Genomic DNA, 16,549 nt, shown 5'->3' with positions numbered 1-16,549 from the left:
AGACAGTAACTGATGTATAGTGTCAAGGATCCAAGAAGCAGCCAATAAATGCTACTAAACTACTCCTGCATGGGAGGGAATCTATTGTTAAGGAGGAATCAACAGTTATATGTGGCTAGGTGTCAAGGGCTCATGCCTGTAATTGTAGCGATTCAGGAAGTTGAGATCTGAGAATAGCAGTCAAAGCCAGTCCAAGCAGAAAAGTCTGTGACACTCTTATCTCAAATTAAGCACCCAAAAAGCCAAAAAGCAGAGCTGTAGCTAAGGTAGTAGAGGGCTAGCCTTGAGGAAAACCAAACAAAACAAAACCAACAACTCAGGGACAATGCCCAAGCCCTGAGTTCAAGCCCAGAAATGGCATACCTCCCTACACCCACCCACCCACACACACACACACAACCAACCAACCAACCAAACAACAACAACAAAAGTTTTAACAGTTATAAGAAGAATGAAGGGTTAAAACCTATAATTTTGTTCCTGGGCTTAGATCAAACCTATTTCTTGACTTTTAAATCTTTTCATTTGCTCACCACCTATGCTTTTCCTCCTTTCCCTTCAATGGCTTGAGTCATTTTGCAGATCTGTCCATAGTTACTTACAATTTTTTCCCTTCCTCTCTTTTCCTTTCCCTCCCTCTCTCCTCCTCCCTTCCTTCCTTGGCTGGCTTTGAACCACAGTCCTCAGATCTTAGCCTCCTGAGTAGCCAGGATTACAGTCATGAGCCACTGGTCTCAGGGCTCTATTTTCTTTCTCTATAATTTTCTCCCTTACTTATGCATACTAAAGCATTAACAAATGTTGTTTTATTTTATATGTGACTACCCATAGAAAACAAATGTGAAGACCATTTAAAAGCCAAATATATTTTAGGTTAACTGGAGGGTGGAAGAGGTGGGAACAATTTAGGAGACTAGAAATATAATGGTCAATACAGGTGACGTGTTCTAAATATTATGTCTCAAGCATTTGAATTTAAGTGGTAATAAACTTTCAAAACTAATTTTGCAGCCTCATTAATAAAGTTTTTATTAGGGCAAATTAAGACATTAAAAGAAGAAGAAATTAATGACAAGCAGTAGGAAGTATATCTTATTATATCACTTTACTTCACAAGACCATAACTTTAAAACAATGGGAAGTAGTTAATGCCACAATGACAAAAAACTTTTATGTTGAATAAATTTAGCTTAATAAAAAACCACTTAATTATTTTTATCCTAATTTCTCAGATGAACAAAATTTCTCTAAATTTACAGATAAAGATTTGGGAATTAATAAATATTAGCATAAATTGTACACAAGGATTTCATTGTGATATTTGCATGTATATAATGTACTTTGATGAAATTACACTATGTATGTTATTCTTTCTTAATTATCTCCTTCTCCTTACCTTTAACAGTGTTTGTGGGTTTTACTGTGCTATTTTCATACATGTGCAAAATGTACTGCTATAATATTCCTCCTATACCCCTTCTCCTTTTCCTCCTCCTCCCACCTGCTGATTCACCCCTCAAACAGACCCCTTTTATAATCATGAATTATTTTTGTGTCTAGATTTCGCATATGAGCGAAGACCTAATATTTATCTTCTTGAGCTTGGCTCAACTTAGTTAATGATTTCTAGTTCCATCTATTTTCCTAAAAATAATGTAATTTCCTTCATTTTTATGGCTAAATATTCCATTGTTTGTATGTATGTATATATATATATATATATATATATATATACATATATATATATGTGATTATGTGTATGTGAACCGAGACTGGTTCCATATTTTATCTTGTGTGTTGATTTACATTTTTTGGACATATGCTCAAGCGTTCATAGTAGGAACATATGGTAGTTTCATTATTAGTTTCCTGAGGCACCTCCTTGCTGAGTTTCATAGTGGCCACACTAATTTACATTCTCACTAATAGTATAGAAAGTTTCCCTATCCCTCTCCCCAATCTTAATTTTTGCCAGAATTTGTTGTTTCTTTTGGAAATAATTTCTTTTTCGTGTGTGTGCATGCGCTGGTCCTGGGGTTTGAACTCAGGGGCTCAAGCACTATCCCTGAGCTTTTTTATTCCTTAAGGCTATAGTGCTCTATCACTTGAGTCACTGCTCCACTTCTGGCTTTTTGGTGTTTCATTCGAGATAAAAGTCTCACAGACTTTCCTGTCAAAGCTGGTTTCAAACATCATTCTCAGATCTCCTTAGTAGCGAGGATTACAGGTTTGAGCCAGCTGGGAATAATTTCTTAAAGGTAAAAGAGAAAAAGGTTTTTCCCAGGTTGGCTGACCTCTGGTAATGGGAAAGAGAAGAAACAGTGCATATCAATCAGGGACACATCTGAAAGTCAAAGGGGAATAAAAATCATTAAAATAATTTAATTTTAACATAATTGCATTATATAATTATGTATTTTATTAAAAGAATGAATGGATTCCCATTAAATTACTTAAAATCCTCTATTAAAACCATATACAAGTACATTAAATAACATTTAAAAGTCTATAGTATCAGAATACTAAAGAGAAATATAAACTACTATTAGTATCATATATTTTAATCAGTTTATTAGCAATGATTAGCTGAATTTCTTATCACTAATTGAAAAGTTTTTTAATGTAGTCTTTTTTAAAAATAAAAATGCTAGAAAAATTTATTAGAAAAGAAATATAATAGAGAAAGCATGCACTTGTCATGGAGAAGATGGACAATTAACCTGTCTCCATTATCTTGGCTGTTTTTCTCCTTACAGAACTTGGCTTTGGATTCAATAGTGAGAATTGGTTGGCTTTCTGATTGATAGGTCTCTTTTATGTTTCCTGTGTCTGTAATAACACCAATCATTTTTTTTCCCAAAAGCGAATTGCTTGTTGTATTTCATGATTAATAAGTTTAATACTGATAGCACTGATGGACTCTTTTCTGTAATGTTTTAAGATTATATTTAAATTGCTTGTTGTATTTCATGATTAATAAGTTTAATGCTCATAGCACTGATGGACTCTTTTCTGTAATGTTTTAAGATTATATTTAAACTAGAAACATACTGAAGTGCTGTCTGGTAAGCTTGGAGTACATTCTACTAAGTATAGGATAATTTCTTATTGAGTAAATTTTAGGTCCAAATATTTTCTTTCACAGGTACCATAATACTTTAAATATTCTTGCAAGTAAATATCACTGCATTTTCTTATAATCTTTTGAATACATCAGGCCTTATTTTTCAAAACTTATCCTTGATCTAAAGATTGATTGCAAAATAAAAAATCATTGTGAAGTACTACTTACACATTCAAATACTACAATAAACAACAAAACCATTTCAGAGAATTTTTATACAACCTAAGGCAGGAATATTTACATTTTATTGTCTGTACATATTTCATATTCATTGGATGTATATGCTTCCTACTGTTTCCTCTAATTGGTGACCTACTGACACCAAGTAACCAGATAGCAAAGGCTATCAAATACTTCCATTACTACTACCAGGTAACAAAAAAGCCTAAGTTTCTAGCCCTTTATATCTTAGTGCCGTGGTATGAATATGTGCCCCAAAACTTATGTGTTGGAATCTAAATGTCCTAATGCACAAGTTGGTGCCATTTGAGGGGGGACTTTGGGGAGTAATGAGGGTTAGATGACGTCATGAGGGTTGGATCCACATGATCAAACTAGTGGCTTTACTTTATTTTATTTAAAAAGGAAGGGCCCTGCCTGAACTGGCATATTTCTTGTCTTTTGCCACGTTATGCCCTTTTGCCATGTTATGATGTAACAAGAAAGCTATTATCCGATGTAAGCCTTCAACCTTGGACTCTTCAGACTCTAGAAATAAGAAATAAATTTCTCTTTAAATTATTTGGTGCTAAGTACTACGTTACAGCAACCCATCTAGGGCTAAGGCATTTAAGCATTTAGTTTTATCTTAATCTGCTGTCTTTGACTTAGCTTTATCACCAGGGTCAGGAAAAAAGACAGTGGTTTATTCTAGTTGTCTTTGAGCTTTAAAAGTAGGTTAAAGTGAAAACACAAAGATAGATAAATTACATACTAGAGAAAATTAAGTTAGTGGCTAGAAATGCAAAATAGTGACTGACCAAACACACTATGGCTTATCACTTTAAGTAAAACTACTAATATTATTCTGTTTAAAATATGACAAATCTGAAACAAATGTTAAACCAGTTAGATATCAAGACTGGATACCAATATGATAGGTATAAACTGGGACTGCCTAGACAAACTGGGGCAGAAGGCTACCTTCTTAAAAGGGTAGGCCTATCTGTCTGGACTGAGTTTGAACTCAAGAGACTCATACTTGTGGGTGGACAACTCTACCTGGGAGCCATACCACCTCTAGTCCCTTCTCCCTGATTTTTGCACTGGTTATCATGAAATGAGATAGGGTCTCACTTTCTTCTTGGCCCACAATTGTTATATTTTCTGTTGTGGGGGATAACAGGTACCACCATATGCTCAGCTTCTTAGCCTTTGAAATAGAGACTTGCAAACTTTTTTTTGTTTTTTTTTGCCTGGGCTGGCCTAGAACCATGAGACCTTCAATGTCAATCTCTCAGAGGAGGAGCCTTATATATTAAGGCTAAAACCTATGGTAACATTTGTTCACATGAGATTGGCAATTAGACCTGGACTCAAGTTTAGGAATTAACAAACTGGTGATTATAATTTGGGATTATATGGAAACAGGAGGTGGTAGAGGGGATAGAAATTATCAAGTTCATTATTTATGCTTATTTAGAGGATTATCTCTGGCAACTTACTATTCCTTTTAAAGCTTGAATAAAGCAGAATATATAAGTTAGTGGCCTGAGTATGAGACAGAATTATGGATAATTTCACTTATCTGTGTAAAGGCAAATGAAAATGATTATAATTAGATTTTCTATGAACTTAGCTGTGTCTGTGATAAACACATTAAGTAGAGTAAGTCTATTATTATGGCTAGAATTTACCTTTCACATTAAATTGAACTGCACATAAACAGGTAACTTGAAATAGGAAATGTGTTAAGCAAGCCTCTGTTTCTAAACAAGAAATTATTTTTAGTGGTTAGAAATCCAGAGGCTGTTATATCAATGTGCATGTGAATACTGCTATTTTTAGTACCAATCTAATATGAATGATGATGAATCACTCTTTGTTATTCCAGTAGGAAACAGAACTTGGGATTTAGTGCAGCACATTAGGTTAACTATGTCTCACTAACTGAACGCCCACACATTGACATCACAGGGCAGTGATACAGATCAATGACGCAAATACTGCCAGGAGCTAACATTAAGGCCACTGAAGTTAAACAAGCACTCAAGTGACATGGCAGTGCAGTCATCCACTATGAAGACTATATTAAATTAGTACTGCTAATGGTAAAATGGTTTGTGCTAAGCCAATCTTTAAAGATAGTTAATTACATCCCCTCCATATAACAGATTCTAATTTTAATTTTCCTCAGAGATTTTGATTTAGGGTCTGGACTTTTAAAAACACATCTTAAGGTTCTATAACCAAATGAATTATATGGAAAATGGCCTCTGTAGTAAGGCTCTTCATACAATCATGTGCAGATATTTTTTATTTAGTAAGCATTTTATATAACATGATATGCTTAACAAATAACATTAAGGTCATATTTAGAGCACTGCACCAGGACCTAATAATTAACTTCAGTGTAGATCTTATCCTCACTATTTCTTCTGTCTTATTACCTTTAATAATTTTAGTTCTACTATTATTGGACATAAAACATTTTATTATTAAAGATGGATTAGAAAAGATGGATTAGAAAAGATGGTATATTATGAGGTTTTTAAAATATCATCTCAGCAAGAGTCTTGGGGGTTAGGGGAAGAAGGGAAAGAGGGAGAAGAGTGAAAAAAGAAATGTTGAAGAGTAGAAAGATCTATTATACATTATGAGAGTTCTAAAAGCAAAGGCTAATGTGACAAATATTTGAAGTTGTATGATAGGTTCATTAATAATGTTCATTGCACTGTTGTAAATGTTAAAAATTTACACTGACAAAGGCAAAGGTGAAATAAAGCCCCATCTATTTCTGACATACACACATGCATACAAAAAAACTTCTCTCAAATTAAATGTACCCACAGAAAAATTTAAATCTCTTCTACAACAAGGAACAGAGAATAAAAGAACCTTGTGAGAGTTTACATTGTGCTATAGGTTTTGAAAAGAAACTAGTCCTGTACATTTAAATAACTATACTTCCTCAGTTTATAAAGGAACATCACTTTCCAGCAAGACTGGAAAGTCAAAGGGAAAGAGGAGCTGGAAGTGTCTCCCAACCTTTGGTTCTATCATGATTAATCTAGCAACTAAAAATTGCATCAAGAACTCTTTCTCAGGCACTTGCCTTGGTGTCACCTCTTTAACAAGTGCTGTTTCTTATGAAACAATCATTGGTCAAGAGCTTTCCTATAGCCTAAGCTTTCTTTTCTAAATAACCAATCATTTGAAAGGAATATCTGCAAAACATAAAACCTGCTGAGAACAATTGTCAGTTCTTTTTTAGAGATAATCTTTAAATTTAGATTGTTCCGTAGAAGACAGCAAAGACTACTTAGGATAATCTTTAAATTTAGATTGTTCCATAGAAGAAACCAAAGACTATTTCCCAGAAGTGTTGAAAACATTTCTATACATTTTTACACCATGATGGCTTATAATGCCTTATCTTTCTCAATTGTTTTATGTTTTCTGATAATTTGTTGTTGATCCTCTTCTACCCTACTTTTTCCAGCCTCTTCAGTTTAGTCCCTGTCAGCTAACTGTCTTAATATGGGGGAAAAATATACTAAAACTCACTAGGTCCATGGTGTGCTATTTAGACTGAGAAGAAAAAAAAAGAGAAAAATAGGAACTCTATTATATCTTTTTTATAGTCTTCAACCTTCAGGTTCTAACATTACCAGACTAAGAACCAGATCCTTATTTATGGTGAATTTTTTTGGTCTTGAACTCAGGCTTGAACTCAGGGCCTGGATACTATCCCTGAGCTGTTTTGCTCAAGGCTAGTATTCCACCATTCTGAGCCACAGCTCTAGTTCTGTTTTGTTTTGTCTTGTTTTTTTTTTTTTGTCCATCATGGGGCTTGAACTCTGGGCCTGGATGCTGTCCCTCAGCTCTTTAGCTCAAGGTTAGTGCTCAACCACTTGAACCACAGTGCCACTTCCAGTTTTCTGGTGGTTAGTTGGAGATAGGAGTCTCATGTATTTTTCTGCGTGGGCTGGCTTTGAAAGTGATCCTCAAATCTCAACCTCCTGAGTAACCAGGTTACAAGCGTGAGCCACCAGCACCAGGCTTCTACTTCTGGTTTTCTGGTGGCTAATTGGAGATAAGAGTCTCATGGGCTTTCCTGACTGGGCTAGCTTTGAACTGAGATCTTCAGATCTCAACCTCCTAATTAGTTAGAATTACAAGTCAAGTGACACGCTATGGGGACATTTCATGATGAAATTAAGTACAGAAAGATAAGGGGACAAGGTTTTCTTTGCTTGTGGCTATGAAATAGCCAATATTTTGATTGGAGGTTTGAAATCTCCCTTTTACAAATTGTTCCCTCATCCATATTGTTTCTTTCCCAAAGCAGAACATTTTTAGTTTATTTTTCTTTATTCTTATAACATTTACTTAATTTTTTATTATCTTTAAGTAGTTGTACAAAGGAGTTGCATTTGACAAAACAATTTATGAATGAAATGCATTTCTTATGAATCATTTCAGATATCCTGTAAATATGAAAGCAACTATGTGCCTATTTTTTACAAAATACAAACTCTGTTCTGTATATTTATCTTAGAGATCTTTCCTTACTGATAGTCAGAGATGTTTCAATCTCCTAATAGTTGCACAGTATTCCTCTGTAAGAATATACCATACTTATTTCTCTACCAAAATTCAAGTTGTTCAAACTTTTCCTATTTCAACAATGCTTAATGAATACCATTATACAAATATTTCATGTTGGTGTATCTATTGGTGAATTTACTAGAAATAGATGTCAAAGAGGGAAAGATCTCTAAGATCTTTAACTTACTTTAGTTTTGACATTAGCAAATCTCAGTGTTTATACTAATATGCATTTTCATCTACACTTGTAGCTACCTAACTTTTTTATAATTTTATAATTTTATAATTGTCAGTCTGGAGTTAGTTTGCATTTTTCTTGAGTAAGGTTGAAATATCCATGTTTAAATGACATTTATTTTTCCCTTTCTTGGTAAGTCTGTTCCTACCTACTGTCTATTTTTGTACTGGATTTGCAAGGCTCTATACATCTAAGAAGGTAGCTTTTTCTAATTTGCTACAGATTCTTTATTTTTCTTTACACTGGCATTTTTCTCCTCTACTCAGTCTATCTATCTTTCTATCTATCTATCTATCTATCTAGTTTTGGAATATGGTGATGAGTACCAAAACATTAGAAGCTAGAAGCTGAAATTTAAGATAAATTATTCAAAGATAGGATCTTCTGAAAATGTGTGCTATAAAATCTGGATAATATGCTTTTAGGAAAAGGCTTTCATGTCCAACAAAAGTTTAGAAGATACCAAAAATAACAACCACTTCTTGAAAATTCATAATGAAAATTAGCACATTAAAACCACTGAGAAGCCTTCAGCAAATAAATCTCTTCCCTAACATCACCTAACTTACTGTTCCTTTCTCTCTTATGATATTTAATAACATTCCATGATACTTATTGTACTCTTCGAGCCTTATCTAGACTAGATATATGACTACATATTTGGACTACTAGTGTGCTACTATTAAGAGACTGAAATATTTCTATGTATCAGTAGAAGGAGGTCTACATGTTTCCTTATATAGCATCTTATAACTCTCATAACCCTCTCATAACCCCAACTTCAATCTTCTTGTTCTATATTTTTTGTCACAGGAAGAACAGTGCTGGCTACTTCTTGAATGAAAGGACAATAGTAGAAAGAAACTAACCCCCGGTTGTAGAGCAAAAAGCCACAACAGCAGCAATAAGAAGATCTGGGAAGCTGGCCTGAGCAATCTGGAGCCCAAAGGGAAAGATACAAGACTTGAAGATGGAATTTATTGCTATTCTTATCCTGGTGGGGAGGGTCATGAGGCTAAATCCAGGAGGGTTTTGAGTTCAAGGCTTGCTTGGACTATACAGTCCAAAGCCAAAACCAAAAACCAAAAATACCTTGCCACTTTCTGAGATTGTTCATTAGTTTCTTGGCTTCCCTATGTAAAGTGATGTATAAAGAATCAACGATGATACCTCTCAACAAACTTTAATTCACTTTGACATTTTTTCTATACATAAGTCAAACCACAAAATATTAAGCAGAAATCCAGCAATTTTCATTAAATGGTCTACATATAGGTATAGCTATTTGTATACTCAAATGGATGTGTCTATAAACAATCTTAATCGGTGTTTGCAGTGAAGATTCTAAGATACTAAAATATTTCTAAGTATAAAAAGTCTATTTTTGGTATCTATTAGTTAGCAAGGCAAACAAGCATATATTTTAACAATTCATTTTAATCTATCAATAGAATGCCTGCTAAGCAAAAGAAATATTTTAGCAGACAGAATCAGAGATGAAAAGACAATTTCTATTGTTAAGGAAACAAAATGGAAGATACTTTAGTTAAATAAGATTTTATGCCAGAGAAAGACAGCATAATTGTTTCTGCTCCTATAAGATTCAGAAGTTTAGCACGTTTCTCTCCCAAGTACTGATAGTCATCAGTGATAGGTATTAGTAAATTAATTAGTTGGTATTCTCTTTATAGGTCTATTATGAGCAATAACCATTTAATTACTTTAGGAAATGTGCCTCTGCACAGTCATATTGTTAAATTTAAGTTCTCCTTCTGAACACTCATTCTCAGAACTAGCTAAAGAGATTGCTAACGTTTAATTAAGAGGTTATTCTAGAATCAAAGACTCCTTACTTAGAATGAATATTTGATTTTTTTTTTTTTTTTTTTTTTTTTTGGTCGGTTGTGGGGCCTGAACTCTGGGGCCTGGGCGCTGTCCCTCAGCTCTTCAGCGGAAGGATAGCCCTCTACCACTTGAGCCACAGCACCACTTCCAGCTTTTTTCCTTATGTGGTGCTGAGGAATCGAACCCAGGGCCTCAGGCATGCAAGGCAAGCACTCTACCACTGAGCCATCTTCCCAGCCCCATGAATATTTGATTTACCTAAACTCTTCCCATGTTTTTCTTCTTTTTATAGTATATCCTACACCATGAATGATAGAACTCTAGAATAACAAAAACAACAACTCCATTTTTACGTCTCTATAACTGCTGGACATTCTTCCTTGAGTCAGAATCTACTTTTTTATAACTCTCACTTGTCAGTCTAAATTCTGTCCTCAAGAGGTACAGAGAACAATGTCTTCCTAGTAACTCTTTTGAGGTTCAACATCCTTAATATATTTTCACAGTCTTTCATAAGAATGATTTTATGTTTCAGTGTCCTTTTGGTTACCTTACCTGGAACAATCCCAGTTTGTCAACACATCTTTTACACGTGTTAACACAATTATCATCTAACCCGCATAAAACACCATTTGTTTTGAACTATTTTTAGTCCAAGATTTCATTTGTTTTCTTTTTTTGAAATGAGTTTCAATAGATGACTCACAGTGAATTCTAATTCTGATAAAATAAGAAATTTCTATTTATAAAGTTAAGTCCTTTTCTCTTGTACTATAGTGGGCACTATCATTTGTTGTGGGTCTGAAGCTCCTCTGTTTGAGGAGTCACTCTGGCATGATATAAAGACCATTACTCCTACAGGTGCTAAAACTACTTATATATAAGCAATGGGGCACAGTTATTTGCTTGACACCTAAGAAGGCTCAGGAAATGTTAGTTTTTCTCTTCTTCATTGAATTCAAAACATCTATTGAACATAGAGAAATGTGTTTGTTTCTCTGAAAGGAACTAGGGCTATACATACTTATAAAAGTTAATTTTCAATTATTTCTGTGTATATATCAAGTGTTATGAGATGAGAAAAATCAAAGCAAGAGTTTCACAGAACAGATGATATTTAAAAGAAGATCCTAATTTATCACTCGAAGAGCCAACTCCACAATAGGGCTCTTAAGAATTTGCCACATATTCTTAATGAAAATATGCTTCTGTGACCTGCCTACTAACCCAAATTTAGAAACCATGCTGAATTTCCTATTCTGCTTACTATCCTACAAAATAAAATTTTGCACATGCTAAACTGTCTTTAGCACATGCTACAGAGATCTATTAATATGGACATACAATTACTCATTTAATAAATAATTTTCTATTTATAAGTTATTAAGGGAAAATGACTTAAATTTCAAAGTATCTCTCATCAGAGGGCAATTTGCTGACATGTCATCAAAGCACTGTGGTACAAAAACACCTAAGCAACAAGTTGTTTGGCCAAAATCTCTTAATAGTATAAAATTTGAAATTCAAGATAGTATTTCCATCTGTGCAGAAACCAATGACATGCTAGAGATGGCATAAAAGAAAAATGAGGCAGGGATTCAAATTAGACAGTATAATAAATCAAATAGTGAGCAGAAGAGCAAATTGGGAAGTAGTCCAAAGGTGACTGCACTTTTAGGTATGTAAGAGTTCAATAAGGTGAAGAATTATGGGAGGACAGACATCAGTGCTAGAGATTGAGCCCAGGGCCTTGGGCACATTGGGCAAGAGCTCTACTGCTGAGCCAAAACTCCAGCCACTGTGATGTTGAATGTGGCAGGAACTATGTCTTAGTTTTCTTTGAATTCCTAACAACTAATACAATACACTTCAGGAAATACTTAATAAATCCACAGGGGAAAAATAAGATCAGCATTTTCTCTCCAGGCTATCTATCTACTTTTCTTAAAAAAAAAAAAAAAAAAACTCTGTTCCCAAGTAGCACTAACTCATAAAAGCAAACCAAACTAACTTTCCTAACTTGGAGGCTTAGGGCCACAAGTATCTATTTTTCTTCCTAGTTTCACTGTTGTATTAATTTTCCTTCTTTGAGACTTTCTCCTTGTTATCTGTTGCTTTGCCTTTCTTGCTACTCTTTGCTATTGCTAACTACAGTAGTAGTTCAAAAAGGAATTTATCACAACAGAAACTAACAATGAATAAAAAGAGGAGATGAATTCCAGTAGTCATTAGGCTTTTCTCTTCCTGTTTTTGTCTCTTTCAGGATATATACAAGAAGTCTGAGGGCATACTGGTCTTTATAAAGATTTTAACCCCAGTTTACTACTCCTTCCATCTATATTCCATCTTGTAAATCTGGATAGACACAGAAAAGAAAAAAAGTTTCCCTTTGTCCTTTCCTGTGTTCCTAAAAATTCTGTCCAGTAATTTTAAGAGTTTTCATTATTACAATGTATTATGTACAGAATGAGCTGTCTGATTTCCAGTGAAACAGAGAAACCTGGCCCTGTAAAAAAAATATGTCTTCCAAATAATACTATGAGTACTAATTAGTACTGTTAGTACTCCAGGCACATTAGAAGTAAGATAGGCCTTTTGGTACTGAATGAAGTGGTTGCTGCACATATAAAATCAATCGATTTATGAGGAGGGGGTTACAGATTACAGTTATAAACTAAACACTGAAATTTATAATTTAAGATTTGATTATCTGACTGGGATTAGTATTTCTTGTATTTTATTTTCCAATGAATATTTTCATTTGCAAATGTACTTGAAAAGATTGATGCAATATTAATTTAAATGTTTCAAATATAAACAATGTTTATTGAACACAATTTGACAAACATACTGTTTTTAGACAAATGATAAAATACCTGCTATAATGGAGACATTCAATCAAGTACAGTCAAAAATTAAAATTATTTTCATGAAAACCTAATTGGCAAACTGAAGACAGGCAGAGTTTATTATATTGCTTATAAATCTTACAGTTTCTTTTTCTTTTTTTTGGAGGGGGGTCACTCGTGGGGCTTGAACTCTGGGCCTGGGTGCTGTTCCTCAGCTCTTCAGCTCAAGGTGAGCACTCTACCACTTGAGCCACAACACCATTTCCAGTTTTCTGAGTGGTTTATTGGAGATAAGAGTCTCATAGACTTTTCCTACCCAGGTGGGCTTTGAACCACGATCCTCAGATCTCAGCCTCCTGAGTAGCTAGGATTATAGGCATGAGCCACCAGAGCCCGACCTACAGTTTCTTTTAAGCTTATTATTATGTGAACACTCCCTATCGTGAATTATCCTAACTGTCAGTTAGAGAAATTTCAGTTAGACAAATTTCTAACTCTAACACGGCTATTCATATATTTTTAACATCATTTGTAGGTCATACAAAATCAACAATATTGGCAGCTATGGGTAGCTGAGAAGAAACATATAAGAAACATATGTGTCTATATCATCATGTACCAAATGACTTCAAGGGCCTTAAATGGCCTACAGGCCAGACATTCCCTACTGCTGTTCTAAGATATGTAAGGTTTTTCAAATGACAGGTTAATGTTGAGCTAATTTTCTGGAAAGAAGTTAAAGAGTTAAATTTATTAGAAAGCTTAAGTAAAGTGGGAAGGAAGGAAGCACCATATAATCTGGTTTACCAAGGACAGTCTTGATTTACAGCAGTCATGGGGTAATTAAGGTTTTACACTCTCAAAAGTATCTCAATTTGAATTCTTATTCATTCTGGTAAAAGAGTGGAACCATTATGGAAATCAGTATGTCAAGTCCTCAGAAAATTAAAATAGAACTTCTATATGGTCTAGCCATACCACTTTCTGGGTTCAGAACCCCAAAGAATCAGCTTACGATGAACATAATAAACTTATAGAGATAGCTGTATACTCATGTTTATTGTGGAACTATTCACAGTAACCATATGATGCATCCAGCTGAGGTGCCCAAAGATGGAGAAAGAAAATGGACAAAGAAAATGTGGCTTATTTTTTTACTTAGTCATAAGAATAATAAAATATGCTGTTAGCTGGAAAATGGATAGATCTGGAGAATAAATCATCATATTAAGTAAAATAAGCCAGATCCACAAAGACAAGTATCATATTTGCTCTCATTTATGGAAACTGGAAGAACACAACACAAAACAAAACAACTAAGGTCATGAAAATAAAAGGAGGACTACTAAGTAAGGGGAGAAGGAAAAAAGGGCAAGGGAAAGGAAGAAAGGAAAACAAGAGGGCTGGAAATGTGGCTTAGTGGTAGATGCTTGCCTGGCATGCATGAAGCCCTGGGCTCAATTTCTTAGTACCACATAAACAGAAAAGGCCAGAAGTGGCACTGTGGCTCCAGTGGTAGCCTTGAACAAAAAGAAGTTCAGGGACTGTGCCTAGGCCCTGAGTTCAAGCCCCAGGAAAAAAAAAAAGGAAAACAAGAAAGATTAATAGAAGGGTGAATATGATAAAAATATATTATATATGTAGAAATGTCATGAGGAAGTTCCTTACCATATACAATATAAAAAGCTATCCTAATTTGGGTGATAATAAAGTATATGGTCACCCTACTTACTTTAAAGTAAAAATTATTAGATACTCCATATATACTGAAAGCCAAGAATTGAAATGGATACAAAGAAATGTAATACATGTTTTCTGTTCTCATTCTTTAGAATTAGTGGGGGACACTGAATAAAAATTTTAGGTTAAATAGTAAATCTTTTAATAATTTTAAAAGTACAACTTGAAGAAATAACAAAATAACACACAATTATTTGATAAATAAGTCGTCCCATAATTGGTATTATGAGCTTTCAGAGAAGACAGGGATTACTTTCTACAAACAACAATATCACAGCATTATTACCATGTATTGAATGCTTTATAGGCTGCCACGTGTGGGTTAGAGTATATTATTTACATAAATTTTAGTTAACCCTCAAAATTATCTAATGATAATTAACCAGGATGGGATTTTTACTTATAAGAAATGCACTTACAGAAGTTAAGTAACATGTGCAAGATCATATAGGTAGAGGGCTAGGATTTAAATTCAGGTTCTCTCTCTATGTGTGTCCAAATATTACTGCTAGTGTCTCTGTCTCTATTTCTCTCTGTTCAGAACAACAGGAAATAATTGTCTCACAGTTTTGGAGAACAGAAGTATTAAATGTTTGTAAGTGTGGTTCCTTCCAATGGATATGCAGGAAAATCTATTCTTTGCCTGTCCTCTATATTTTGGTTGTCTCCTGGCAATCTTGGGAATTTCTTGTCTTAAAAATTCCAGCAAGGGCTGGGAAGGTGGCTCAGTGGTAGAGTGCTTGCTTTGCATGCTTGAGGCCCTGGGTTTGATTCCTTAGCACCACATAAGCAAAAAGAAAAAAGCCGGAAGTGGTGCTGTGGCTCAAGTGATAGAGTGCTAGCCTTGAGCTGAAATGCTGAGGGACAGCGCCCAGGCCCAGAGTTCAGGCCCCATGACCAGACCTCCCGCCCCCAAAAAAGAAAATTCCAGCAAGCTGTATATGTCTATCTTCACATGACATTCTTCCTGTGTCTATGTATCTGTCTAAAATTTCCATTCTTATAGATAGTAGTCATGTTAGATTGGGACCCATATTAGCCAGTGACTCATCTATTGGTCTCATCTTCACATATGATGATTCCCATCAACTGAGGACAATTTTTCCCTCAAAAGATTTTTGCTGATGTCTAGAGATAATTCTAGTTGGAATAAATGGGGATAAGTATAAGTGGGCAGTGAGTAGTAACTATGGCTTCTTTTAAGATATGAAATAATTCACAGGACAACCTCTTAGCGCTAAGGAAATGTTCAGTAAAGGAAGATTATGACAAATATGTTAAAGGTTAAAACTCAGCTCAATCTTAAAGTACTGGTAGCATTTGGACAGACTACAGTGGTGGTGACTAGGGTAAATTCTAGGTAGAGAAAATAGTACTGAAAAGTTCAGGAGCCAGTGAATAAGTTCACTTTAAAAAGACTCAAGGGAAGCAATGTTGGAGGGAATAGACTACAGAAATCTGGCCTGAATTCACTGAAGGTTTGAGCAGAGAAGTAACATGAACAATCAAATATAGTAACAGTAGTCAAGAAGTTAGGACAAACAGACAAGTTAGGAAATGCTACTGCAACAAATGACAGTGTTCAGTGTTTGTGCTTTTATCCACTGGTAGTGAGAAAGAAAGGAAGAAACTACAGGCATATATATACTATTATGTGTCATACTTTTTTTGCTGTTGTTACAAATGGCAATAAATTACTATTCTTACCTGTAATGCACTGAAATTGTCCATCTTCTCTTCTTATTGTAAATGCTTCCCCAGGGTTAACTTGTACCAGAATAACCTAAAATGAGGAAAAGAAGGATTAGTCAAATCAATAAAAGAGCACATTAGTATATTAAAAAACAAAATGTTTCTAGAAAGCAGATGTAAGCTATTTCACTTTATAGAACTGAGAAAAATGGAGAACACACACTAATAACGTTGGTTTATTAAAATGAGTTTTTCCTAGGTCAAATTTAGGCCAGATGTAAAGGGAATAGA

At 34.5% G+C, this 16,549-nt stretch overlaps 1 protein-coding gene across 3 annotated transcripts in view; it reads right to left on the bottom strand.

Moving 5' to 3' along the window:
- Positions 1 to 16,549, bottom strand: part of Fndc3a (fibronectin type III domain containing 3A) — a 117,998-nt gene that overhangs the window by 65,904 nt on the left and 35,545 nt on the right. For all 3 annotated transcript variants that reach the window (XM_042685794.1, XM_042685795.1, XM_042685796.1), the window contains exon 3: positions 16,274 to 16,349. In XM_042685794.1, coding sequence (XP_042541728.1) covers positions 16,274 to 16,349 — 76 coding nt within the window. The remainder of the gene's footprint in view (positions 1 to 16,273; positions 16,350 to 16,549) is intronic.

The sequence above is a fragment of the Dipodomys spectabilis genome, unplaced genomic scaffold, assembly GCF_019054845.1.
Source record: "Dipodomys spectabilis isolate Male_0828 unplaced genomic scaffold, ASM1905484v1 ptg000095l, whole genome shotgun sequence".
NCBI classification, from domain to species: Eukaryota; Metazoa; Chordata; class Mammalia; order Rodentia; family Heteromyidae; genus Dipodomys; species Dipodomys spectabilis.
The sequence above is the reverse complement of the archived record's forward strand: the minus strand, read 5'-3'. Positions and strand labels throughout refer to the sequence as shown.